This window comes from Triturus cristatus, chromosome 10 (assembly GCF_964204655.1).
Source record: "Triturus cristatus chromosome 10, aTriCri1.1, whole genome shotgun sequence".
NCBI classification, from domain to species: Eukaryota; Metazoa; Chordata; class Amphibia; order Caudata; family Salamandridae; genus Triturus; species Triturus cristatus.
The window spans coordinates 1,248,342,659-1,248,368,739 of NC_140593.1; the positions used below are offsets into that span (position 1 = coordinate 1,248,342,659).

Consider the following 26,081-nt stretch of genomic DNA (forward strand, 5'->3'; position numbering starts at 1 on the left):
ATTAGAAGATTATCTATAGTAGTGGATCGCTTGTCAACAAGAATTGCTCATGGATTCTTATTGGTTAATACTGAAATGGTTGCCATGCGTGCTATGGTAATGCAAAATCGACTTGCCCTTGACATTCTTTTGGCAAAAGAGGGTGGAGCCTGTGGAATGCTGAAAATTCAACATTGTTGCACTTACATTCCAGACGAGAGTAAAGATCTAAAGGTTTACATTAAAAATATTACGGAATTGCATGATGAACTTGCACCACTGGAGGTTGAAGATGTATGGACAAGAATGGGAATGAAAATAGCTATTAAAAATTTCTTAGCTAAAATAGGTAGTACTGTTATAGGTAAAATTTTGTTTCCATTAACATGCGTGATAGTTGCATTATTAGTGATAAGATTAGGGTGTATGTGTTGCAGGAAAAAGAAAACAAATAATAAAATAAAAAGAGATAAACTTAAGAGAAAAGGAAAAGATCCAGAAAAGGATTTAGAAGAAATAGCCTTAGATGAGTGGAAAGAAAGTATGTATAAGAAAGCAAAAAGAGATGAATATGAAGAAACTGAATTTTGAGCTATGAGTAAGAAGTCATTTCAAACTTCCGTAAAAAGGGTACTAAATTTGGGTGTTTTGTGGTGATAAAATCACCAAAGGGGGGATTGCTGGAGTGAGGTTTTCCCTAAGAATCGTATACCTCCTCCATTTTATCATTTTGAATTAAAACGAATAACTGATTAATATTAATAGTATTAATGGTTTGCTGTGTTTGAATAATCAACATTACTAATTAGAAAATACACGTGGGAATCGCATTTGCATGGCCTGATTGATACGTAAACTAATTTTCGTACGCATACTAATGTGAGATATTTAGAATTAGCATGTTATATGTTGCTTTTGTGATGTGATTTTGAATTGTGCTTTTAAATGTGAGTATAAACCGCAATGCGTGTTGCTTTTGCTAGATAAATACACACACATAAAGGGTTTAGCGAGGGAATAACATTTTAATAGTCATTTCCATGTATTAATTACGTTTTGTGTTTCTTTGCTTAAGTTGACTTTTCTGGAGTGGCCACAAAATGGCTGCCATCCCTATTATGACGGACGGACGAGATACAGAAGTCACTGAGTGAAGTGCGCCTGCGCTAAAAGATGAGCAACAATAACCTTGTCCTGACCCCAGGCAGACTGTACTCGTGAAGGTCGCACCGGGAGGAGTGCCAATCCTTAGACAATGGACTTCCTTAAACTGAGAACTGTTATAATTGATGACACCATGGACACAAACCCGTATGGGAATCAACATGCCCTGAATGGACTAGTAACTGTTGCAAATTATTAATAAATTGAGAATTACATCTAATGAAACATTGAACGCATGAGAATCAGGAAGAATGATCCTGGTTCCACCAATCAGAATTTGTTTAAAACATGTATTGTAACATTTTGTTGTTGATTTTACTATAAAAGAAGTAGACTAGAGAGGGTATTTACGGCTATTCGCTTAAGATTGTTTTCCTCACGTTATGCTGATGAAGAGGACGGTGACACTGCTGGACAGCTGCTTGCTAGAGACTCTGACGGACTGATCAGATGCCCAATTAATTTACGAACTGATTGATCGATTTATGGGCATAGAGACGAAAGATCTGAATTTGACATAGAGGACGCCATTTAGCCAGATTAGGTAAATATGCAAATCAAAATATTGAATGCTTTATGATTTCCTATGCTTTATTTAGATAAACATTTCAATTCATTTAAGAACTGTGTTGAGTTATTATTTGAAGTGTATTGATGTATATTGTTTAGAAGAATTAAGGGTCGCTTTTCCCAGCAACTCAGCTGATCCATGGCCTATCCATGGGAGGAATTGCTAGGTTAGAAAGTATTGAGACTCTGGTGAGGTAGGGAAGAATAGTTGAACTTGTTACTCATCAGAGGAAATTTGTGCCATTTCCTCCCATATTTCCAGCGCATGGAATAAGAGAAAGGTTTTGCCCCTCTCTCGAGGACCATTGATCTAAAGTAGAATGACTGATTGGTGTTATGGGCCCCACCAGTGAATGAGTGAATGAATGTGCTTGTTGAAGAAGATCTGTGGTCTGTGACGTAGTGAGGGGATTTTGGACAGAATAGCGGTACCATTGTAAGAAGGCTACAACAATTCCGTCTTTCCCGAGAGCAGCACCTACCTCTGCTCTACTACGGAACTGTTACAAACTTCCGACTTCCTAAACCCCAGAAGCCGTGCAAACAACATATAACTCGACGCAACTCAACATAGAGTGTTAGTACATAAACCAATACTAATCAATAATCAATAAGCTATTTACAAGCAATCGTCACTAAACCCAAAACAATAGCTAACCATCATTCTGCTACCAGAAAAACTAAATTGGAAGTGTATTGATGTATATTGTTTAGAAGAATTAAGGGTGGCTTTTCCCAGCAACTCAGCTGATACATGCATCGTCGTGTGTTGCCATTAGAAATATTCTCGGTATGAGAGAAGTATGTATGATAGCGAAGGTTACCTGTGAAATTTTGGTCTTTAAGTACCAGGAAACCAATTGGCATACCGATAACGCTTATCACTGAAAAGGTAGCAGGTGTTCTCCATATATGCATATATGTAACCTATTTGTCATAGGTGCCTACTTTACTAACATAGCTCCTTCCTAGCAATGCACGGACAGCGAGGCACCTTCTCTTGCTTTATTAAAACGGCAAGATTATCACATTTTGCGAAATTATTTAAATGCAAAATCTATCCTTAGGAAATCCATTCAAATATGTTTAATATAAGGTAATTTTGAAGCTGGATCAAATTACGTATATGTTTGTTACCTGTAGGTGAAAGGTCTACAAAGTAGTTGTACAATACTTTGTCCTTTAGCCACCACACCTTTGACCCCGACTCCACCCTTTGCACTCAGAATTCTTATTTGTGCTATTTAAAGATTTCTAAGTCAAACAGCGGGGGTAGCTTATAATGTGATAGAGATGTGTCCAGTGTAAAGTATTTTGAGGTAAATTAATTTATTGATTAAAATCCCTGTGTATCCAGGAAGCTGAACATTGGCTCTCATTTTCGGTTGAGTCTGGCTCTTCATCTGTTTCTTGCCCTCCAGGAGCCTTTGGTTACTCCCCAGTAGAGTCCTCAACTATGCTAGATTGGAGGTTATACCCGAAATGTAACTCACCCCCCATTCAAGGGTTGTACTTCATCTTTGCCAGGATATGAGAGACAGATGATTGGTAGCAGTCGTTCAGTAGAAAAGCGAGAGCGCAAGCGTTCTCCAGGAAATATCCTGAGCGTAATAATTCATCATTTTGAGACTATTCATGTATGATTCATTTTGGAGGGAATAACCTAAGTCTTCATTACTTTCAATAATTTTTTTTAAATAGCTAAAGTGTTGGAAGGCGTTCCCCGGGGAGGCTGCGGAGTGTGCTCCCGACCACCCTGAGGCCCACCTTTCCCAGAATTAGGCCGAGCAAAAGCCGAGAAGCCCTTCCTGGAAGGGTCTCGCACCTAGGATCGCACGCGCTGCGCTTACTCTCTCTTCGGATAGAGGGACACCACACAGTAGGTCGTTTATAAGGCAATAAGTCTTTATCGGTAGTTGTCAGGGATCTTTATGATCCGGTAAGCAGGTGCAAAAGTAATGCCACAAGCGGCAGCGATCTTGTGATGAGGGAAAAGGGGTAGCGGGACAGTCTTTGAATCAGTGTCTCTGCGAGTTATCCGGCGCACAGCTCTCAATCCTCGAGCTGAGGGGATGTTGCTTCTCTCGGCGATCTCTGCCGATTCTCTTGGAGGAACGGGCCGCGAGTCACTCAGCAGGCACCGGAGGGTCTTAGTTCAGGGAGCCGCGACGGCGTCAGCAGGGCTCAGATGGATCAGAGTTCGGGGAGCCGCGACGGCGTCAGCAGGGCTCAGATGGTTTCAGAGGTTCGGGGAGCCGCGACAGCGTCCGCAGGGCTCAGGTGGTTTCAGGGTTCGGATAGCGATCTTCTGTTCGGTGAGCGATCGAGCCGCGACCAGGTCAGCAGGCTCTCGTCAGTCCAGGTCTTCTCTGCCTCTCGTCCCTTCAGCACCCCTTGTTATACCCCCCTTCCTCTTTGAAGTCCGGAGTCCTCGCGGAGAGGGGTCTGGTGCCTGGGGGGCGGTGTGTCGGGGTTTCCTGTCGCTCAGCCCCTTGATCTGTTCAGATGTGTCCGGGAGGGACTCCAGACGCCCAGCAGGAGAGGCGCCCGCTCACCGGGGGCCTGGTGGCCGATCGAAACCTCCCTCGGGGAAGAGACCAGAGGTGTGACAGAGTCGGCGCCTCTCGGTCTGGTTTGGGGGGGTGTCGTTCTCCCTCGGCCGGGCATGCGTGTTGGGGATCTGGTCGGCCCTCGGGATGCTGGTCCACGGAAGCCGAAAGGCCGTGCCCACGAGGTTCGGCGTGTTTGTAGTGTGACTTGCTGGTCGGGAGGGCCCACGCCACGAGGCCGGTCTCACACGTGCCCCCCCCAGCTGAAAGGCGGGGAGAACTACCCATCCACTTGGGAGTTCTCCTCGCTGAAGCGGAAGAATCGGGACAGGCCGTCCGCGTTGGCGTGGTCAGTCCCGGGGCGATGTTCCACAGTGAAATCCTTCCCCTGGAGAGAGATGGACCAGCGTAGCAGCTTTGGGTTTTCCCCTCGCATCTGCATCAACCACCGCAGGGGTCGATGATCCGTTTGCACTCGGAAGTGTGTTCCGAACAGGTAGGGCCGTAGCTTTTTGAGGGCCCAGACTACGGCGAACGTCTCTCGTTCAATTGTGCTCCACCGCTGTTCCCGGGGCAGCAACCTTCGGCTGATGAAGGCGATGGGCTGATCTATGCCCTTGTCGTCATATTGCGAGAGGACTGCCCCGATGCCGTGTTCCGAGGCGTCCGTCTGGACCACAAACTCCTGGGCGTAGTCGGGTGCTTTGAGTACCGGAGCCGCGCACATTGCGGCCTTTAGGGTGTCGAACGCCTTCTGGCAGGCGGGAGTCCAGTGTATTTTCTTGGGGTGTTTTTTGGAGGTTAGTTCTGTGAGAGGGCCGGCGATGCTGCCATAGTTTTTAATGAACCTACGGTAGTAGCCGGTGAGGCCCAGGAAGGCTCGGACTTCCGTTTGGGTTGCAGGGGGTTCCCAAGACAAGATGGCGTCGATCTTCGGCTGGAGGGGGGCGACCTGCCCACTCCCCACCTGGTGCCCCAGAAAAGTTACGGAGCCGTGCCCAATCTGACATTTGCTAGCTTTGATGGTGAGGCCGGCCCGGCGTAGAGCCAGCAGGACTTGACGGAGGTGCTGGAGGTGCTCGGTCCATTGGGAACTGAAGACTGCTATGTCGTCAAGGTATGCCGCGCTGAACCCCTCTAGTCTGGCCAGGGCCCTGTTCACCAGCCGCTGGAAGGTGGCCGGGGCATTTTTCATTCCGATTGGCATCACTCTAAAGCGGTAGTGCCCATCTGGAGTGGAGAAGGCGGAGCGCTCCTTGGCTCCCTCGGTGAGGGCAATCTGCCAGTACCCACTGGTCAGGTCGAAGGTGCTGAGGTAGCAGGCGGCCCCAAGGCGGTCAATGAGTTCGTCGGCACGGGGGATAGGATGAGCGTCTGCTCGGGTGACCGCATTGAGGCCTCGGTAGTCCACGCAGAATCTCAGCTCGGGGGCAACACCCGGGGTAGTCGCTTTCGGAACCAGGACTACCGGGCTGGCCCAGGGGCTGTCGGAGGGTTCAATCACCCCGAGGTCTAACATCTTTGCCACCTCGGTCTGGATGCAGGTCCGGACCCGATCAGGGACCCGGTAGGCCCGATGTCTCACGGGCGGGCTGTCTCCGGTGTCCACGTCGTGGACACACCAGCTGGTGACCCCAGGGGTCAGGGAGAAGAGATCCGCGAACTGCCCTAGTAGCTGGCGGCAGTCGTCGGTCTGTTGGGCTGTGAGGGCGGTCGACAGTCTCACTCCTTCCACGGATCCATCGGTTTCCTTCGCCCCCAGGGGGTCTGGGAGGGGCTCGATGTCTTCTTCGGCCCCATCGTCGGTGGCTAGGAGTAGACTTAATTCGGTCCGTACAAAGTGGGGCTTGAGGCGGTTCATGTGGAGAACCCGGAGGGGGTTCCGCGGGGACTGCACATCGATGAGGTAGGTGACTTGGCTCTTCCGCTCGATCACCTTGTAGGGCCCAGTCCATTTATCTTGGAGAGCGCAGGGTCTCACCGGGGCCATGACCCAGACTTGTTGGCCCAACTGAAACTCGACCAGCGTAGCATTCTGGTCATACCAGCGCTTCATCTCTTCCTGGCTAGCCTCAAGGTTTGCTTCTGCGAGTTCCCTGAATTTCCGGGTCTGGTTGCGGAGCGCCAAGATGTAACGGAACACGTCCGGAGGGGTCCCCCGGGGGGTCGCTTCCCACCCTTCTTTGACCAGGCTCAGGGGTCCTCGGACGGGGTGTCCGTATAACAGTTCGAATGGGCTGAATCCCAGGGATTTTTGGGGAACCTCCCGGTAGGCGAACAGGAGACATGGGAGGAGGACGTCCCACCTCCGGCGTAGGGGTTCCTCGAGGCCCAGGATCATCCCTTTCAATGTCTTGTTAATGCGCTCGACTAGGCCGTTTCCTTGGGGGTGGTACGGGGTGGTGAATTTGTACGATACTCCGCACTGCTGCCAGAGGGACTTCATATAGCGTGAGATAAAGTTTGTGCCCCGGTCACTCACGACTTCGCGGGGGAACCCCATGCGGGAGAAGATCCCCATCAAGGCCCGGCCCACCACGGGGGCCGTCACGGTGCGGAGAGGGATGGCTTCGGGGTAACGGGTGGCATGGTCCACCAGGACCAGGATGAATCGGTGGCCCTGGGCGGTCTTGGGGTCCAGGGGTCCGACAATGTCGATTCCTACCCGCTCAAAAGGGGTACTGACAACGGGGAAGGGTTGGAGCGGAGCCTTGCGCTTGCCCCCACTCTTTCCGCTGGCCTGGCACGTGGGGCAGGACTTGCAGTGGGCCTCCACATTTGCTCGCATCTTGGGCCAATAGAAGTGGGTGACGAGTCGCTGGTAGGTCTTATCCTGGCCTAAGTGTCCGGCCAGGGGTACATCATGGGCCAGGCCCAGGAGAAGATTTCGGAAGCGTAGGGGTACGACTAGTACTCGGGCCGATCCCAACTCGTCCGACTTCTGTTCGCTGTAAAGCAGTCCGTTCTCCCAGTATACCCAGTGGGTGCCAGTCCGGTCGCCAGCTGCTTGGGCCTCGGCCTGTTGTCGGGGCCCAATGAGGGACGGGCAGGTGGATTGTTCTTGGCAGAACTCTTCACGGGAGGGGCCCCCTTCGCAGGGCCACGGGGCCAGTTCTGTCAAGTCCCCGAGTTTGGTCAGGGCTTCGGGGTTGGAAGGCCCGGATTCTTCGCCGGGAGCGGTTGGTTCGTCCAGAAGGGGGTCGTTGGCCTCTGGTGGTGTAGTCTGGCTCTCGGGGATAGTGGCGGTGCTCAGGGGCCTGGCCTCTCCTCCCTCGGAGGGAGGCGCCCGGAGAGTCATCGAGCGCGTGGTGGCGCATACCCACTCGGGTAGGCCCATCATCTCGAGGTGGGCCCTTCGTTCCACTTGTCCCCACGGGGAGTTCTCCAGGTCGTTGCCCAGGAGGCAGTCCACGGGCTGGGAGGTTCGGACCGCTACTTTTAACTTGCCGGTGACTCCCCCCCATTCGAAGGGGACTAGGGCCATCCGGCAGAGGCTCTCGGAATTGTCTGATGATATGACGGGGCAAAAGGCGTCAGGTAGGATCTGATCCTCGGAAATCAGGTGGCAATGGACCGCCGTGACACTCGCCCCCGTGTCCCGGAGCCCCTCGATTCGGTGACCGTTGACCGTTACCTGCTGTCGGTACTTCTTCGTGTTGGCGGGCAGGGGCGTTCCGGGGACCATCTCCCGGTCCCCTAGGGAGACCAAGGCCATGGCGGCTGGTTCCCATTCTTCGGAGTCGTCCACCTCTTCTCCCAGGGCTACAGAGGCCATCTGTCGAGCCGGCGGGGTTGTGGTGGCGGTCCGCTGGTACAGGGGACACTGAGGGTCACTGGCATAGTGTCCGGTCTGCTGGCAGCGGAAACAGGTGATCCTCACTCGGGGCCCCGGCCTCCCGGGTGGCCCGGTGCTGGCCGGAGGTGGAGCTGGAAAGGGTGGAGATTGCCCTCTGGGAGGGCTGAGCGGGGATCCCCCCGGGAGCTCCCTTGGCCGGCCTTGGTTCCCTCCGCCCCTCTGGCGGGGGGGTCCCTGACTGTGGCGACCGTAGTCTCCCACGGGCCCCCGGGAGGTCCGGGTGTTCACCCACCGGTCAGCCTCGACGGCCAGTTTCCGAGGGTCTGTGAGTTTGCTGTCCAGGAGGTGCTGGCGCAGCTCTACGAAGCAATTAGCGGCCAAGTGTTCCCATGCGATTAGGTCGAACAGCTCCTCAAAGGTGGAGACCTTGCTGCCCTTGATCCATCCGTCCAAGGCCCGGCTGTAAAAGTTCACGTACTCCACCCAGGTGGTACCGGGTATCTTTTTGCAGTCTCTAAACCGTTGCCGGTACATTTCAGGGGTGAGCCCATATCTGGCTACCAGGGCCTCTTTCATGTGACTGTAGGAGTTCATTACCGTGGAGGGCAGGTCCAGCAGGGTATCTCTCCCCTCACTCAGGAACCGGCCCCACAGCCCAGCCCCTCAGTCTTTCTGCGGGACTCGGTGGGAGGTCATGGCGACTTCGTAGGCCTTGAACCACTGCTGAATGTCGTCGTTCTTATAATATTCTCTCACCACATCCTTGGGGATGTGGACCTTCTGTTCCACGGTGGAGGAGATGGGTTGGGTTTCCAAGGGTCGGGCCTCCGCCCTCTTGGCCTGGAGCTCGATTTCTTTTAGGCTACGTTCGTGCTCTAGTTGGAGTTTCTTTTCTTCGTGTTCTCTCTGTCGTTTCTTTTCCTCTAGTTCTCCTTGTAGGCGTAACTGTTCCACCGCCAGTTTTTTCTCAGCCAGTTTTATCTCTCCTTCGATTTTTAGTTTTGCTAGTTCCAGTTCGTGGTTGCGACCTCTTTCTCGGTCCGCTAGTTCCTCTGGGGATAGGCCCCCCTCGGGGGCGCCGTTCCTCCCCGGGCTGCTTCGTGGTTCGTTGGGGGTTTCTCCTTCTGTTTGTGTCCGGGGAGCTTCCGCCTCGACCCAGGTTTTTAATGCCCCCTGGAAGTCCTCTTTCGTGCTCAGTCCGGTGGTAGCGATTCCAAAGTCTTTGCAAAATTGTTTCAGTTCTCGGTGCGTATAAGATTCTAACTGGTCTTTTTGAAATGCCGTGCTTGGGTTGGTGCCTGCGGCACCTAGGGAAGTTTCTCCTTCCATTCTTCTCGGTAGTGCGTCAGCCGTCTACTGCACGATCTCTAGGTGTTGGCTCGGATCCCGTCGTCTGCCACCAAATGTTGGAAGGCGTTCCCCGGGGAGGCTGCGGAGTGTGCTCCCGACCACCCTGAGGCCCACCTTTCCCAGAATTAGGCCGAGCAAGAGCCGAGAAGCCCTTCCTGGAAGGGTCTCGCACCTAGGATCGCACGCGCTGCGCTTACTCTCTCTTCGGATAGAGGGACACCACACAGTAGGTCGTTTATAAGTCAATAAGTCTTTATCGGTAGTTGTCAGGGATCTTTATGATCCGGTAAGCAGGTGCAAAAGTAATGCCACAAGCGGCAGCAATCTTGTGATGAGGGAAAAGGGGTAGCGGGACAGTCTTTGAATCAGTGTCTCTGCGAGTTATCCGGCGCACAGCTCTCAATCCTCGAGCTGAGGGGATGTTGCTTCTCTCGGCGATCTCTGCCGATTCTCTTGGAGGAACGGGCCACGAGTCACTCAGCAGGCACCGGAGGGTCTTAGTTCAGGGAGCCGCGACGGCGTCAGCAGGGCTCAGATGGATCAGAGTTCGGGGAGCCGCGACGGCGTCAGCAGGGCTCAGATGGTTTCAGAGGTTCGGGGAGCCGCGACAGCGTCCGCAGGGCTCAGGTGGTTTCAGGGTTCGGATAGCGATCTTCTGTTCGGTGAGCGATCGAGCTGCGACCAGGTCAGCAGGCTCTCGTCAGTCCAGGTCTTCTCTGCCTCTCGTCCCTTCAGCACCCCTTGTTATACCCTGTTAGAATGGGGAACCCCTAGTTGGCACAGGTAGGTACTTGTGACAAGCAGTGGTCCCTTCTTCTATTCAGGGCGAGAGAGTTACCCCCTCAGAACAACCCCTGCTCACCCTATAGGTAGTGTGGCGCGAGCAGTCAGGGCTAAACTTCAGGGCGCTAGTCAGTTAAGCATTTATGATCACACACAGTAAACCACAATGATCCCCCACAAACGGACACCAGGCGTAAGTTGTATCAAAAATACGGATGCTTTATATAAAAGATTCTTTGTTACGCAGGCATGTACAAGACCATCAATAACGGTTGCGAAATGGAAGCCACAAGATGATAATTAGGCACTGTTCTTGTCTTTGGTAACTTATTCGATCACGAGCGCTTCACAGGGCTCGGTTGAGTCGGTCCAGTCACGATGATGCGCAGTGCACCCAGGGTACAGTGATACGGGGAAATCAGAACGTTGCGGACCCCGAGTCCGATAGAGAGTTCACTGTACCTGGGAACGTGCGGTGTGCTTGGACGAGTCTTCAGGAGAGATGCAGGTTCTGCACCTCGTGGGTCTTCCGGGTCAAGAATTCAGCGGGCGGCTTTCGGTAGACAGGTGCGGCCCAGGGCCTCCGACACGGACTGTGCGGGAGGTCACTGCGGAGGGCGGCACGGTCAGACTCAGGCTGGGAGGTGAAGCGGGGCGGCCGGATACGTTACGACGTACGGGCGGCCGTCCGAGGCTGGATTTCACTTCCCCACTAGAAATCCGGCGGGAGGGCGAAAGGGCACCAAGCGCGCTCCAGTAGCAGGCAGGTGACAGGGAAGCGGGACGGCCAGACTCGTGGGTCCAGAGCGACTCAGGTAGAGCGGGGCTCTCGGCGAGTGGAGGCGGCCAGGCTTCTGGGTGTCACGGCCCTAGGAGGGATGCGAAGGTGCGCAGGGCACTCCGGCGGGAGAAAGCACACGGCTCGAATTCTCAGACGAGCGGAGACACGGTGAACCCACTGGTCCTGGGGTTCAGTTCAGGGGGCAAGCTCTTCTTCCAAGCCCTTGGAGATAGTTGAAGAACAAAGTGCAAAAGTCTCTTTCAGTCTTTTTCCTCTCCTTCCTTAGCAAGGCACCTACTGCAGGCCAGTCCCTTAGGTCAGGGAAAGTTACTCCTCCTTCAGCTTCTTCCAGGTCCTTCTAGTCAGGCAGAGTTCCTTCGTGGTTCAATCTGGATCTGATTTCTTAGGAGCCAGGCTCCTACTTTTATACAGGGATTCTTTTGTTCTTTAGCGCCAGGGGGCCTGGGCCTGGCTCAGTCCAGTTTTGGAGCACTCTGTGGTGGTGACTCGGCTTGTTCCTTTCAGCAGCAGGGCAGAGACATCAGCCGCTCCACAGGGGGCGGCGCCGGCTTTGTGGTGGCAGAGCACAGGTCTATTCAAGAGTCAGGGTGCACTCCTCCCACCCATCCTGGTGTAATCTCTCTACCCACCACCTGGCAGCCAACCTGTCTCCTGGAATCCCCCAGCCCTGCTCCTGTACTGTTGCTAGGCAGAACACACACACACAGCAGAGGCGGACTGAGATGGTTAGGCACGCAAAGGCTAACTTTCTAAAAGTAGCATTTGCAAACCCAGGATATTAAAATAACCTTTACTGAAAGATGTACTTTATTATCCCGAGTTCAGGCATACTAAACATGACCTTCTACCATGCTCTCTGAGTCCACTGGGGTCACAGCGTGTAGCGATCCCAGCAGCCCATTCTGGCCTTTGGAGAGCAGGTAGCCTTCAATAGTGAAAAACGAAAATGGCTGTAATTCACTATTAAGACATGCCACACACATCAGGGCATGTCCTACCTTATACCTACAATGCACCCTGCGCTCAGGCCTACCAGAGGGGTGACTAACATGTAGTTAAGGGAAGGTTTAGGGACTGGTAAGTGGGGACACTTGCTCAGTCAGCGCGACGGTACCAGACCGCGCGCAGGTTCTGCAGTGGCAGACCCTAGACACATTTTACCCCGCTGCTTCGGTGGGTGGCACAACCCGTGCTGCAAGCCCACTCGCAGCATTTGGATATACAAGCCCTTGGCACCCCTGGTGCACTCTACTAGGGGCTGATAGTAAACCAAATAAACCAAACGTGGAAGTCAATTCACATAATACATTTTACCATAGGGAGCACTTGCACTGTGGCACTGGATGGCAGTGGCACAGTGCCCTGAGCAGCTAACACCAACACAAAAACACATTGAGGCACAGACAAAAATGGAAGGGTGACCCACGCCAATGGTGCCAGGTCTAACACGTGTCCCCTCCAGCTGAAAAGTGGGGAGAACTACCCTACCCCAGGGAGTTCTGCATCACTAAGGCGGAAAAACCTGGACAGACCGTCAGCATTGGCGTGATCTGTGCCAGGGCGATGCTCCACCGTAAAGTCCATACCCTGTAGGGAGATGGACCACCTCAACAGTTTTGGGTTCTCACCCCTCATTTGCATCAACCATCTGAGGGGCCTGTGGTCGGTCTGAACCCGGAAGTGAGACCCAAACAAGTAGGGTCTTAGCTGCTTCAGCGCCCAGACCACAGCAAATGCTTCTCGTTCTATCGCACTCCACCTTTGTTCCCGGGGAAGTAGCCTCCTGCTAATAAAGGCTACGGGTTGGTCAAAGCCCTCCTCAGTGATCTGTGAGAGAACAGCCCCTACACCATGCTCTGATGCATCCGTCTGCACCAGGAACTCTTTGGAGAAGTCAGGAGCCAAGAGCACGGGCGCCGTGCACATGGCAGTTTTCAGGGTGTCGAAGGCTTTCTGACAGGTGTCAGTCCATATCACTTTCCTGGGCTGCTTCTTCGAAGTCAGCTCTGTCAAGGGGGCAACGATGCTGCCATACCCCTTGACAAACCTCCTGTAGTACCCGGTGAGTCCTAAGAAGGCCCTCACCTCCGTCTGGGTCTTTGGGGGCTCCCAAGCCAGGATGGTTTCAACTTTGGGTTGGAGGGGCGCCACCTGGCCGCTCCCCACTTGGTGTCCCAAGTACACCACTGAACCCTGCCCGATCTGACACTTGCTTGCCTTGATCGTGAGGCCTGCCTTGCGCAGCGCCATCAACACTTCCCAGAGATGTTGCAGGTGTCCTTCCCATGTGCCGCTGAACACTGCGATGTCATCCAGGTAGGCGGCGCTGAACTCGGCCAGCCCAGCCAACACCTGGTTGACCAACCTCTGGAAGGTGGCAGGGGCATTCTTCATCCCAAAGGGCATCACCCGGAACTGGTAATGCCCATCTGGCGTAGAGAATGCGGACCTCTCTTTGGCCCCATCAGTCAAGGCGATCTGCCAGTACCCAGACGTTAAGTCAAACGTGCTGAGGTACCGTGCAGCCCCTAACCGATCGATGAGCTCATCAGCTCTGGGGATGGGGTGCGCGTCAGACTTCGTGACTGAGTTGAGTCCTCGGTAGTCCACACAGAACCGGAGTTCGGGCGTGGCACCCGGCGCTGCAGCCTTTGGGACCAAGACCACTGGGCTGGCCCAAGGACTGCTGGAGGACTCAACCACCCCTAGAGCAAGCATCTTCGAGACCTCCTCTTTGATGCAGGCCCTGACCCTGTCAGTTACCCGGTAGGCCTTGTGCTTCACAGGTAAGCTGTCTCCCGTATCCACATCATGGACGCACCAATTTGTGATACCGGGAACCAGGGAGAACAGGTCGGGAAACTGCCCCAGCAGCTGGCGGCAGTCCCCCTGTTGCTCAGGGGTCAGGGTGGGTGAGAGGTTAACTCCATCCACTGACCCGTCTCGCTCCGAGGCTACCAAGAGGTCAGGAAGAGGCTCGGACTCCTCTTCCATCCCATCATCGGTGGCCAAGAGCATGCCCACTTCGGACCTCTCCAAGTGGGGCTTCAGTCGATTGACATGTAGGACCCTTAAGGGGTTCCTAGGAGACCGCAAGTCCACCAAGTAGGTGACAGAACTCTTGCGCTCCACAATCTCAAAGGGTCCTGTCCACTTGTCCTGGAGTGCACAAGGCTCCACAGGGGCCAGGACCCACACTTTTTGGCCAGGTTGAAGCTCAACCAGAGTGGCATTCTGGTCGTACCACCGCTTCATTTCCTCCTGGCTGGCTTCCAGGTTTGCCTCAGCAAGTTGCCTGAAACGCCTAGTCTGGTTCCGGAAGGCCAGCATGTAACTGTATACATTCTGGGGAGGTTTCCTGGGAGATTGCTCCCAGCCTTCCTTGACCAGACTAAGAGGTCCTCGTACTGGGTGGCCGTACAAAAGCTCAAAGGGACTGAACCCTAGAGACTTCTGTGGCACCTCGCGGTACGCAAAGAGAAGGCATGGTAAGAGGACGTCCCACTTACGCCTCATGGGTTCCTCGAGACCCATAATCATGCCCTTCAGGGTTCGGTTGAAGCGCTCAACCAACCCGTTTCCTTGGGGATGGTAAGGTGTGGTGAACTTGTAGGTTACACCACACTCTTGCCAAAGGGACTTCATATATTTCGATATGAAGTTGGTCCCCCTGTCAGACACCACCTCTAGAGGGAATCCTACTCGTGAGAAAATTCCCATCAGTGCCCGTCCCACCACGGGGGCCGTCACTGTCCTCAGAGGGATGGCTTCAGGGTACCGGGTGGCATGGTCCACCAAGACCAGGATAAACCTGTTGCCCATGGCTGTCTTGGGGTCCAGTGGCCCCACAATGTCAATCCCCACCCGCTGGAATGGGGTACTGACCACAGGGAAAGGTTGGAGTGGAGCTCTCAGCTTCCTTCCACTCTTGCCACTTGCCTGGCAAGTCTGGCATGTCCTGCAGTGAGTGTCAGAACTCCTGCGCATTTGGGGCCAATAAAAGTGGGTGACAAGCCTTTCAAAGGTCTTGTCCTGCCCCAAATGTCCTGCTAACGGTACGTCGTGAGCCAGCCCCAGTAGGAAGGCTCTGAACTTCTGGGGTACCACCAGCGCACGGGCTGACCCAGGTTCAGCAACCTTAGGCTCGGAGTATAGGAGGTCGTTCTCCCAGTAGATCAAGTGAGTTCCGGACTGATCACCATTGGCCTGGGCTGCAGCCTGCTGCCGCATACCCTCTAGAGAGGGGCACTCTTTCTGCTCCCTGCAGAATTCCTCCCTGGTGGGGCCTCCTTCTTGCTGCCAATGGGTCAGCTCAGGCAGGTCCCCCAGTTCGGCTATCTGTTCCCCGGTAGGCTCCAGGGCGTCCCCCTCAAGGTCTGCTTCCTCCTGGGCCGTGGGAACGTCAGGAGCCGGATTCCCGTGCCTCCCTTGCCCTCTCTCTAAGGCCGGTTCCTGGGCCTCTCCCTCAGGCTCCAGGGTTCCTTCAACACCCCTACCGGCTGCCATCGACCGGGTGGTCACACACGCCCAATCAGGCAAGCCCACCATCCGCAGGTGAGTCGTCTTCTCCACCTTTTCCCAAGGGGAGCTCTCCAAATCGTTACCTAGGAGACAATCAACAGGCATGGCCTCTCTCACAGCCACTTGCAGAGTACCAGAGACCCCCCCCCACTCAAAGGGAACCTGAGCCATCGGACACTGACTCTCTGTGTTGTCAGCGTTGACAACACGGCAGAATGCGTGCGGGACAACCTGCTCTTGAGATACCAGGTGCTGCTTGACAGCAGTCACACTGGCTCCTGTATCTCTAAGAGCCCCCACCCTCTTGCCATTTATGGTCACCCACTGCCCATACTTTTGAGTATTGGGGGGCAGCTGGGCCTCAGCGACCATCTCACTGTCTCCTAATGAGACTAGGGTCATCTGTACGGGATCCCCCGCCCCTTGGACATCTATCTCCCTCCCCAAGGCTACACTATTCACCTGCTTGGGGGGTGGAGCACCAGAGGGTGCTGGTTTGCCATACAGGGGGCACTTGGGATCCACGGAAATGTGCCCCAGGTTGTTACACTTGTAACATCGGAGGGGCCCTCTTTGAACAGGGTTACCTGTCGGGGCCCCGGTCTGCTTCGGGGGTGGGGGTGGCTGAGAACCTTTCCCTTGGTTCCCTTGGGAATTACTTTGGGGCCCTCTGTAGAACTCCCTCTGTTTACCCTTGTCCCCCCCACTCTTCTGCTGGGGACCCTGAACACCCTTGGCGGGGCCTCCTACGGGACCCTTGTGGACCCTGGTGCTGATCCAGCGGTCCGCCTCCTCAGCAAGCTTCCTCGGGTTGGACAGCTTGCTATCGATCAGGTGTTGGCGTAGCTCAGGAAAACAATTATCCGACAAGTGCTCCCATGCAATTAAATCAAACAGCCCTTGGTAATCATTCACTTTGCTACCCTTCACCCAACCATCCAGCGCTCTGCAAAAAAAGGTCACATATTCTACATAAGTGGTACCAGGTTTCTTGGTGCAATCCCTAAATCTCTGTCTGTACAGTTCAGGAGTTAACCCATACCTTGTCATAAGAGCCTCCTTCATGTGTGGATAGGATGTGTGGACATCAGAGGGGAGGTCTAGCAGAGTGTCCCGCCCCTCACTTAGGAACCTTCCCCACAACCCCGCTCCCCAATCCTTCTCAGGGACCCGGTGGGAGGACATGGCTACTTCATAGGCCCTAAACCACTGCCCAATATCATCCTGCTTATAATATTCTTTGACTACATCTTTAGGAATGTGCACCCTTGACTCTGTTGAATTGCTGCCACCAGAGGGTGAGTTGTCTAAACTCCTGGCCTTGAGATCCAACTCCCTCATTTTTACCTCATGCTCCATGGCCAGTTTCTGCCTTTCTCTCTCCATTTGCAGTTTTGCCATCTCCACCTCGTGTGCTCGGGCGGCACTCCTGTCGGCCAACTCCTCTGGCGACAGGCCTCTGCTAGGCTCAAACACACCTTCGGGGGGTATCACCTCCCGGGCATTCTCTGGGAACTTTGATTCGTGCCAGGCTCTCAGTGCTGTCACGTACTGATCCTTGTTGCTTAGTCCACTTTGCTTGATTCTGTACTTGGAGAGATATCCCTTCAGGACATCATTTGTGCACTTCCTCAGTGCCTCGGGCTCCCAATCGATGTCATCCACTCCAGAGAATACAGAGGGCGCTCCGCCTCCGTTGACTGAGCTAGGCATGGTTTCTTAAGGTGGAGATTTTTCTTTAGCAACAACTGTCAATCAATCTGTGGCTGCGTTATAGGTCTGCTCTACGTGGTGATCAATAATTCACTGTATGTAAATCATAAATGCAAATTCGACATCCCACCGCTGCCACCAATGTTAGAATGGGGAACCCCTAGTTGGCACAGGTAGGTACTTGTGACAAGCAGTGGTCCCTTCTTCTATTCAGGGCGAGAGAGTTACCCCCTCAGAACAACCCCTGCTCACCCTATAGGTAGTGTGGCGCGAGCAGTCAGGGCTAAACTTCAGGGCGCTAGTCAGTTAAGCATTTATGATCACACACAGTAAACCACAATGATCCCCCACAAACGGACACCAGGCGTAAGTTGTATCAAAAATACGGATGCTTTATATAAAAGATTCTTTGTTACGCAGGCATGTACAAGACCATCAATAACGGTTGCGAAATGGAAGCCACAAGATGATAATTAGGCACTGTTCTTGTCTTTGGTAACTTATTCGATCACGAGCGCTTCACAGGGCTCGGTTGAGTCGGTCCAGTCACGATGATGCGCAGTGCACCCAGGGTACAGTGATACGGGGAAATCAGAACGTTGCGGACCCCGAGTCCGATAGAGAGTTCACTGTACCTGGGAACGTGCGGTGTGCTTGGACGAGTCTTCAGGAGAGATGCAGGTTCTGCACCTCGTGGGTCTTCCGGGTCAAGAATTCAGCGGGCGGCTTTCGGTAGACAGGTGCGGCCCAGGGCCTCCGACACGGACTGTGCGGGAGGTCACTGCGGAGGGCGGCACGGTCAGACTCAGGCTGGGAGGTGAAGCGGGGCGGCCGGATACGTTACGACGTACGGGCGGCCGTCCGAGGCTGGATTTCACTTCCCCACTAGAAATCCGGCGGGAGGGCGAAAGGGCACCAAGCGCGCTCCAGTAGCAGGCAGGTGACAGGGAAGCGGGACGGCCAGACTCGTGGGTCCAGAGCGACTCAGGTAGAGCGGGGCTCTCGGCGAGTGGAGGCGGCCAGGCTTCTGGGTGTCACGGCCCTAGGAGGGATGCGAAGGTGCGCAGGGCACTCCGGCGGGAGAAAGCACACGGCTCGAATTCTCAGACGAGCGGAGACACGGTGAACCCACTGGTCCTGGGGTTCAGTTCAGGGGGCAAGCTCTTCTTCCAAGCCCTTGGAGATAGTTGAAGAACAAAGTGCAAAAGTCTCTTTCAGTCTTTTTCCTCTCCTTCCTTAGCAAGGCACCTACTGCAGGCCAGTCCCTTAGGTCAGGGAAAGTTACTCCTCCTTCAGCTTCTTCCAGGTCCTTCTAGTCAGGCAGAGTTCCTTCGTGGTTCAATATGGATCTGATTTCTTAGGAGCCAGGCTCCTACTTTTATACAGGGATTCTTTTGTTCTTTAGCGCCAGGGGGCCTGGGCCTGGCTCAGTCCAGTTTTGGAGCACTCTGTGGTGGTGACTCGGCTTGTTCCTTTCAGCAGCAGGGCAGAGACATCAGCCGCTCCACAGGGGGCGGCGCCGGCTTTGTGGTGGCAGAGCACAGGTCTATTCAAGAGTCAGGGTGCACTCCTCCCACCCATCCTGGTGTAATCTCTCTACCCACCACCTGGCAGCCAACCTGTCTCCTGGAATCCCCCAGCCCTGCTCCTGTACTGTTGCTAGGCAGAACACACACACACAGCAGAGGCGGACTGAGATGGTTAGGCACGCAAAGGCTAACTTTCTAAAAGTAGCATTTGCAAACCCAGGATATTAAAATAACCTTTACTGAAAGATGTACTTTATTATCCCGAGTTCAGGCATACTAAACATGACCTTCTACCATGCTCTCTGAGTCCACTGGGGTCACAGCGTGTAGCGATCCCAGCAGCCCATTCTGGCCTTTGGAGAGCAGGTAGCCTTCAATAGTGAAAAACGAAAATGGCTGTAATTCACTATTAAGACATGCCACACACATCAGGGCATGTCCTACCTTATACCTACAATGCACCCTGCGCTCAGGCCTACCAGAGGGGTGACTAACATGTAGTTAAGGGAAGGTTTAGGGACTGGTAAGTGGGGACACTTGCTCAGTCAGCGCGACGGTACCAGACCGCGCGCAGGTTCTGCAGTGGCAGACCCTAGACACATTTTACCCCGCTGCTTCGGTGGGTGGCACAACCCGTGCTGCAAGCCCACTCGCAGCATTTGGATATACAAGCCCTTGGCACCCCTGGTGCACTCTACTAGGGGCTGATAGTAAACCAAATAAACCAAACGTGGAAGTCAATTCACATAATACATTTTACCATAGGGAGCACTTGCACTGTGGCACTGGATGGCAGTGGCACAGTGCCCTGAGCAGCTAACACCAACACAAAAACACATTGAGGCACAGACAAAAATGGAAGGGTGACCCACGCCAATGGTGCCAGGTCTAACATACCCCCCTTCCTCTTTGAAGTCCGGAGTCCTCGCGGAGAGGGGTCTGGTGCCTGGGGGGCGGTGTGTCGGGGTTTCCTGTCGCTCAGCCCCTTGATCTGTTCAGATGTGTCCGGGAGGGACTCCAGACGCCCAGCAGGAGAGGCGCCCGCTCACCGGGGGCCTGGTGGCCGATCGAAACCTCCCTCGGGGAAGAGACCAGAAGTGTGACAGAGTCGGCGCCTCTCGGTCTGGTTTGGGGGGGTGTCGTTCTCCCTCGGCCGGGCATGCGTGTTGGGGATCTGGTCGGCCCTCGGGATGCTGGTCCACGGAAGCCGAAAGGCCGTGCCCACGAGGTTCGGCGTGTTTGTAGTGTGACTTGCTGGTCGGGAGGGCCCACGCCACGAGGCCGGTCTCACATAAAGGCTTTTAATTCAGAAATTCTAAAGATAGCCTTGAAAGTACCAATTTATAAATTCATTACAGGGGGAGACTGACCTTCCTTACCATAAACTTACTCTGTACATGTTTTTCTTTTTGCCCCCCCCCTCCAAGTATTTACGTTTTTATGATTATTTACGGGTGGTGTACACCCATAACACCACTTTACTTAACCTAACTCTTAATTTTCTTTCACCCTCGAAAGCTTCCATACTCTTAGGTTTGTATACTTAGGGCCCGATTCCGATCTCGCTCGCCAGGGCTCCTGACTGCATTAGTCAGGATTGAGTCCGGGTCGCAAGTGCGATTTCCAACTGACTCATCCGGCCGTATGAGCGAGCGAGTATGTTGTAAATATTGCCACGTGCTCCGAGTGGGTCGTCAGCGAAGCCCTCCAGACGACTCGTGCAGCGCAATGGGTCCGATTTCCGAGCGACCAAGTATGATGCACTTGTCGAGCAGCCGGATCGACTTGGAGCCTCCGACTTGAAAAAGCTTCAGGAAGCAGACCCCCACTTCACCCGTAGCTCTACGACTCGGTAACAGGGGAAACCAAGGGTCCCCCCTACACATGCATGTACGGTGCAGGGGGTACCAATGCATCCCCATGACAGGGGGGTGCCCTTTGCCACAACGTACTTTATTTCTCAATGGGAGCCTATGTACGCAATGTACAACAGGCTCCCATTGACTTCAATGGGGCTCCGAGCAACCCGAGTCCGTCAGTGCGTATTGCATCGTACTCTGGCGTTCGGAGCCCAGGAGCAGGAGTCGTTCAGAAAGCTCTACAGGACCGAGTTGGCCGTGGGGCTTTCCGGGCGAGATCGGAATCGGGCCCTTAGTACTTACCGGTATCCTACCAGAATGCTTTCATCCAATGTTTTTTAGGTTGAAATTAAATACCCTGAGAATTCTGCACCATGTGGCCTTAAAATAGAGTTAATGAATCTTCACTCTCTTTATATGCACCACCCAAGATGAGTTATAGAGCCTCTTATAATATTTAATGGGTGCCCTATAGCCAAAGCTTTTGGCTTTATGGCATGTGTTTTGTATGCTGTGGGATTTATGTTACCTGTGTGGCATGTGTGTTGTTGAAAAGTGTCCCTCATAAGGACCAAGTGACAGCAGTAGAAGTGGTGGTGCCCCACATGGGCTTGTTGGTGTAGAGGTGAGAGTCAGAATGTGGCTGACATTCAGGTCTCCCACTCGATGCTACCAGTGTATTGTCCACCGTGATGAAGATGGGCTGACAGACATATCTGCAGTTTCAAGCAAACAATGTAAACTATATGGATCACATTCAAATGTGCTCCAAATATTTCTAAAGAGTATTCTAATCAATTAGTCAGACATGTAGTAGAAAAATGCATAACAAATCATGCGGAATACTGTGGTGTGGCTAATTACACTGCGCCCTGACTCTGCACCAAGCTGTACCTCTGTGCTGTGCACAACAATCACAGCTCACAACAGGTTGGATGTTCCAACCAACATGTTTGCTAAGTACATGCAACACCATCTGCAAAAGGTCAAAGCAGCATACACAATTCAAAACTATTTCAATATCTCATGAGGAGAAGTTTGAGTACCTGAACCTACTGACGCACTGCCATATCGCGCACAAGGAGACAGGGTTTGACGCTGCCCTTCGTTTTCAAGCTTCTGACAATTCCCAGCGTTGGTCTCCTCCTGAGAGATCGGTATGATTTCATTCTTCACAACCACAAAATACTGTTTTTCCATTTGTGGTCTCTGTGGTCGTGTGGAGGCTGCAGCAGGGAATGAATGTTCGATAAGGATGTTGGTCGATGGATTTCTGATTGGTACAACCGCACTCGTTTTATCAACATGGCCCACTGTGTGGGAGAGAGAAACCCGGGCTTTTCTTTGGTACTTTAAAATTCCAACTCCTGGTGACCAGTGTTCTCTCCTCTCTCTGCCATCAGCGGGCGGATAATTCACAGTCTGGTTTCTCCGGTGGTCTCCAAACTGTGGTATAATCTCAGGTTTTGAATCCAGGTAGCCTGCTTTGGGGGTTGCAGGGATCTCTCTTATTGAGGCACAATCAACCAGAACACCAAAAGGTGCATGTTCTGTTACCTCAGGGTTTCCAGCTGCCACCCATTGTTCAACTTTGGGTAAAACCTCAGAGTTCACCTCAACAACTTGTGATGCACAATTGTCCACTCTCTGGCTCACTTCCACGTTTAAGAGGATTTGAGCAGAAGGCTCCTCCCATTTCTCAAATCCTGTAATTCCCGGTGTCGGAATCTCAAATCCTGAAAAACAGAAGTGAAAAGCTTAAAGGCAACATTCAGTAGCTTCTGTGATCGTAAACAGCATGAATGACACCCGCTGACCCCATATGTGGTGTGCAACAATGGTACGTGTTCTATTCGGTGCACGCCTTTTAGCGGCCTAATACGTCAACAGGGACAATTCCTTCTCAATGTATACCTGATTTATTTCCTCAGGATCTTAAAAGTGCTTCACTCACTGTTGGACCCGGCCTCGTAGAATGGCCCTCCGTGCCCCCGCACCACCGAAACCTGGTGCCTGCAGCCCAAGCACGCGGCCCAGCCGACCTTTCCCACCAGGACACCTGCACCAACCCCGGGCATCCCCGTCCATGGCCTCTCTGTCCATGGCCTCTCTCCTTTCGGCCACCCCGGGCCCGCGTGCCCACTCCCTGCAACAAGATGGCCGCCCGGCCCCAGCGCGACCCGGGCCTCGAGGCGCCACTCCGGCTGGAGGACATCACGCTTCCAGGGGATGAGAGAGGGAGGAGCAGTTTCTATCGCACCTCTGAACTCCCCTGGGACGATGGGTTTCGATCGGCCCTCCGGCCTCCCTGCGGGCTGGCTCCGTGCCTGCTGGGTGTCTGGGACTCCTCCCGACCCGGCCCTGAAAGGATCAAAAGACAATAGCAGGAAACCCCGACAAGCGGCCCCCAGGTGACAAGACCCCTGCCTGCGCAGACTCCGGACATCAAAGTGGGGTCGACCTATAACAAGGGGTGCTCTGAGACTGTCCGGCAGATTCGACGCTGGAACAACGAGAGCCTGCTGACGTGGTCGCGGCTCCTGGAACTGGAACCCACCTGAGCCCTGCTGAGTGACTCGCGGCTCCCTGAAGATCGTAAGACCTCCGAACTCGTACCTGAGCCCTGCTGAGTGACTCGCGGCTCCCTGAAGATCGTAAGACCTCCGAACTTGTACCTGAGCCCTGCTGAGTGACTCGCGGCTCCCTGAAGATCGTAAGACCTCTGAACTTGTACCTGAGCCCTGCTGAGTGACTCGCGGCTCCCCCAGACTCTCACGGTCCCGCCGGACCCTGACTCCGACCACGTATCCCCCAGCTCGAGGATTGTGAGCTGTGCGCCGGATACGTCCCTGCTTGAACCGTTACCAGAGACTGTCCCGCTACCCCCTACCTTTCCGAGACTCTTGAGCCCGTGCTCATCTTGTACATATTTGCAGTGATGCCTATTTGATAAAGCTTGTTTCTGAGAATACCCAGTGTGGTCTCTCTGTGTCGTGTGGTGCCAGAAGTACGATCCTAGTTGCGAGATTCCTCCCCCTGGGGAATCTCTCGCCAGTGCCCGGCTACAATACAACACGGGTGGGACTCAGGGAAGTCAGGACCCCTTTCCGGGCTCCTCTGAGGTCGCCGTCTAACATTGGTGGCAAGCGACGGGATTCGGGCCCATCACCTAGAGATCGTACAGTGAACAACGGACGCACGACCAACAGAGATGGCAGAAGGAAGCGCCATGAGCTCCGCAGAAACCAACGCCAACAGAGTGTTCCAGGTGGAGCATCTGGAAGAATACACACACAAAGAGCTAAAACAATTTTGCAAAGAACTTAAAATAGCTACCACTGGCCTCAACACTAAGGAAGACTTGCAGAAAGCACTGAAAACTTGGGTGGAGACCGGGGCATCCCGCCCGGAAGGCACGGGGGAGCGCCCCGACGAGGCCGAACCCCCTCCAAGTGAAAGCAGCGACAATGAGGTGCAAGGCATTGTACCAGACGGGGGCCTATCCCCGGGAGAACTCGCGGACAGAGAGAGAAGCCGCAGTCATGAACTCGAGTTAGCCAAACTCAAAATCGAGGGCGAATTGAAGTTAGCGGAGAAAAAGCTAGCGGTAGAGCAAATGCGCGTACAAGGCGAACTGGAAGAAAAGAAGCTCCAACGGGAGCACGAAGGAAGAAAGCTCCAACTAGAGCACGAACGCAGCTTAAAAGAACTCGAGCTCAAGGCCCGAAATGAGGACGGGAGGCCCTCGGGGAACCGAGAGACGGCCCCCCCAGCGGAACAGAAGGTCCACATCCCCAAGGATGTGGTCAAAGAATATTATAAGAACGATGACATTCAGCAATGGTTTCGGGCCTACGAGGTCGCCATGACCTCCCATCGGATTCCACAGAAGGACTGGGGGGCGGGGTTGTGGGGGCGGTTTCTGAGCGAAGGAAGGGACACCCTGCTCGACCTACCCCTCTCCCTGCAGACCTCCTACAGCCACATGAAAGAGGCTCTCCTCACAAGATACGGCCTCACCCCAGAAATGTACCGCCAACGGTTCCGGGACTGCAGGAAGATCCCGGGCACCACCTGGGTGGAGTATGTAAACTTTTTTAGTCGGGCCTTCGATGGGTGGGTCAAGGGCAGCAAGGTCACCACCCTTGCCGAACTCACTGACCTCATGTTATGGGAACATCTGGCTGCGAACTGCTTCGTGGAGCTTCGTCAACATCTGCTGGATAGCAAGCTCACAGATCCCCGGAAGCTGGCTGTGGAGGCCGACCGCTGGACCAACACCCGGGTCTCCCGGGGCATGGTAGGAGAGTACCCCCGAACCAGTCAGGGACCACCCCGCCAGAGAGGGGGAGGGAACCAGGGAGGGCCGAGAGAGTCCCAGCCTAGCCCCCCGAAGACACCACCTCCACCTTTCCCGGCGCCCGCCCCACCAGTAACGGGGCCCCCTGGGAGACGAGGACACCGGGTGACCGTGACATGTTTTCGTTGCCAGAAACCCGGGCACTACGCCAATGACCCAGAGTGCCCCATGGCCACCCAAGTCACCCCTGCGAGACAGATAGCCAACGTAGCCCTGGGGGAGGAGGTTGAGGAAGCCGAGGAGTGGGAACCCGCCGCTATGGCCCTAGTATCCCTGGGAGATAGGGAAATGATCCCTGGTAGCCTCCTACCGTCCAACACACAGAAATATGGGCAGCTCGTCAAGATCAATGGCCACCAGGTAGAGGCCCTGCGGGACACCGGGGCCAGTATCACCGGTGTCCTCAGGCACCTAGTTCCCGAGGAGCAGATCCTCCCCAATGTCTTTTGCCCCGTAATCTCTGCAGACAATAGGGAAAGTATGTGTCAGGTAGCCCTGGTGCCATTTGAGTGGGGAGGGGTGATAGGTAAACTCAAGGTGGCCGTAAGAACCTCCCAGCCGGTCGACTGCCTCTTAGGGAACGACCTGGAGAGTTCTCCCTGGAAGCACGTAGAGCGCAAGGCCCACCTAGGAATGATGGGACTCCCCGAGTGGGTGTGTGCCACCACCCGATCTATGACAGCCCGACTCACTCCCCGGAGAGGAGTCGAGAGCCCCCCGGTCGAAGAAGCCCGTACCGTCCCCGCCGAGGGTCCTCCCGTTCCCCCATCGGAAGGGTCCGTCGCCAGCGACGAACCCGCACCATCCGACCCCGCCCCGGTCCCCGAGTTGGGGGATCTACCCGAGTTGGCCCATTGGCGCCACGAGGGCGGGCCCACCCGGGAAGAATTTTGCCGGGAGCAAGCCACCTGTCCTTCCCTGGTCGGGCTGCGGCGCCAGGCCGAGGGCCAAGCCGCAGGTGACCAGACCGGAACGCACCGAATCTATTGGGAAAATAACATCCTGTATAGTGAGCAGAAATCAGTGGAGCTGGGATCCGGACGGGTACTGGTGGTACCCCTCCGCTTCCGGGATTTCCTCCTGGGCTTAGCCCACGATGTCCCCCT

At 54.2% G+C, this 26,081-nt stretch overlaps 1 protein-coding gene across 3 annotated transcripts in view; it reads right to left on the minus strand.

The window, feature by feature from the left end:
- LOC146797209 (uncharacterized) overlaps positions 1-26,081 on the minus strand; it is an 84,989-nt gene that overhangs the window by 21,353 nt on the left and 37,555 nt on the right. For all 3 annotated transcript variants that reach the window (XM_085629924.1, XM_085629923.1, XM_085629926.1), the window contains exon 3: positions 21,662-22,351. In XM_085629924.1, the coding sequence (XP_085486050.1) occupies positions 21,662-22,351 (690 nt within the window). The remainder of the gene's footprint in view (positions 1-21,661; positions 22,352-26,081) is intronic.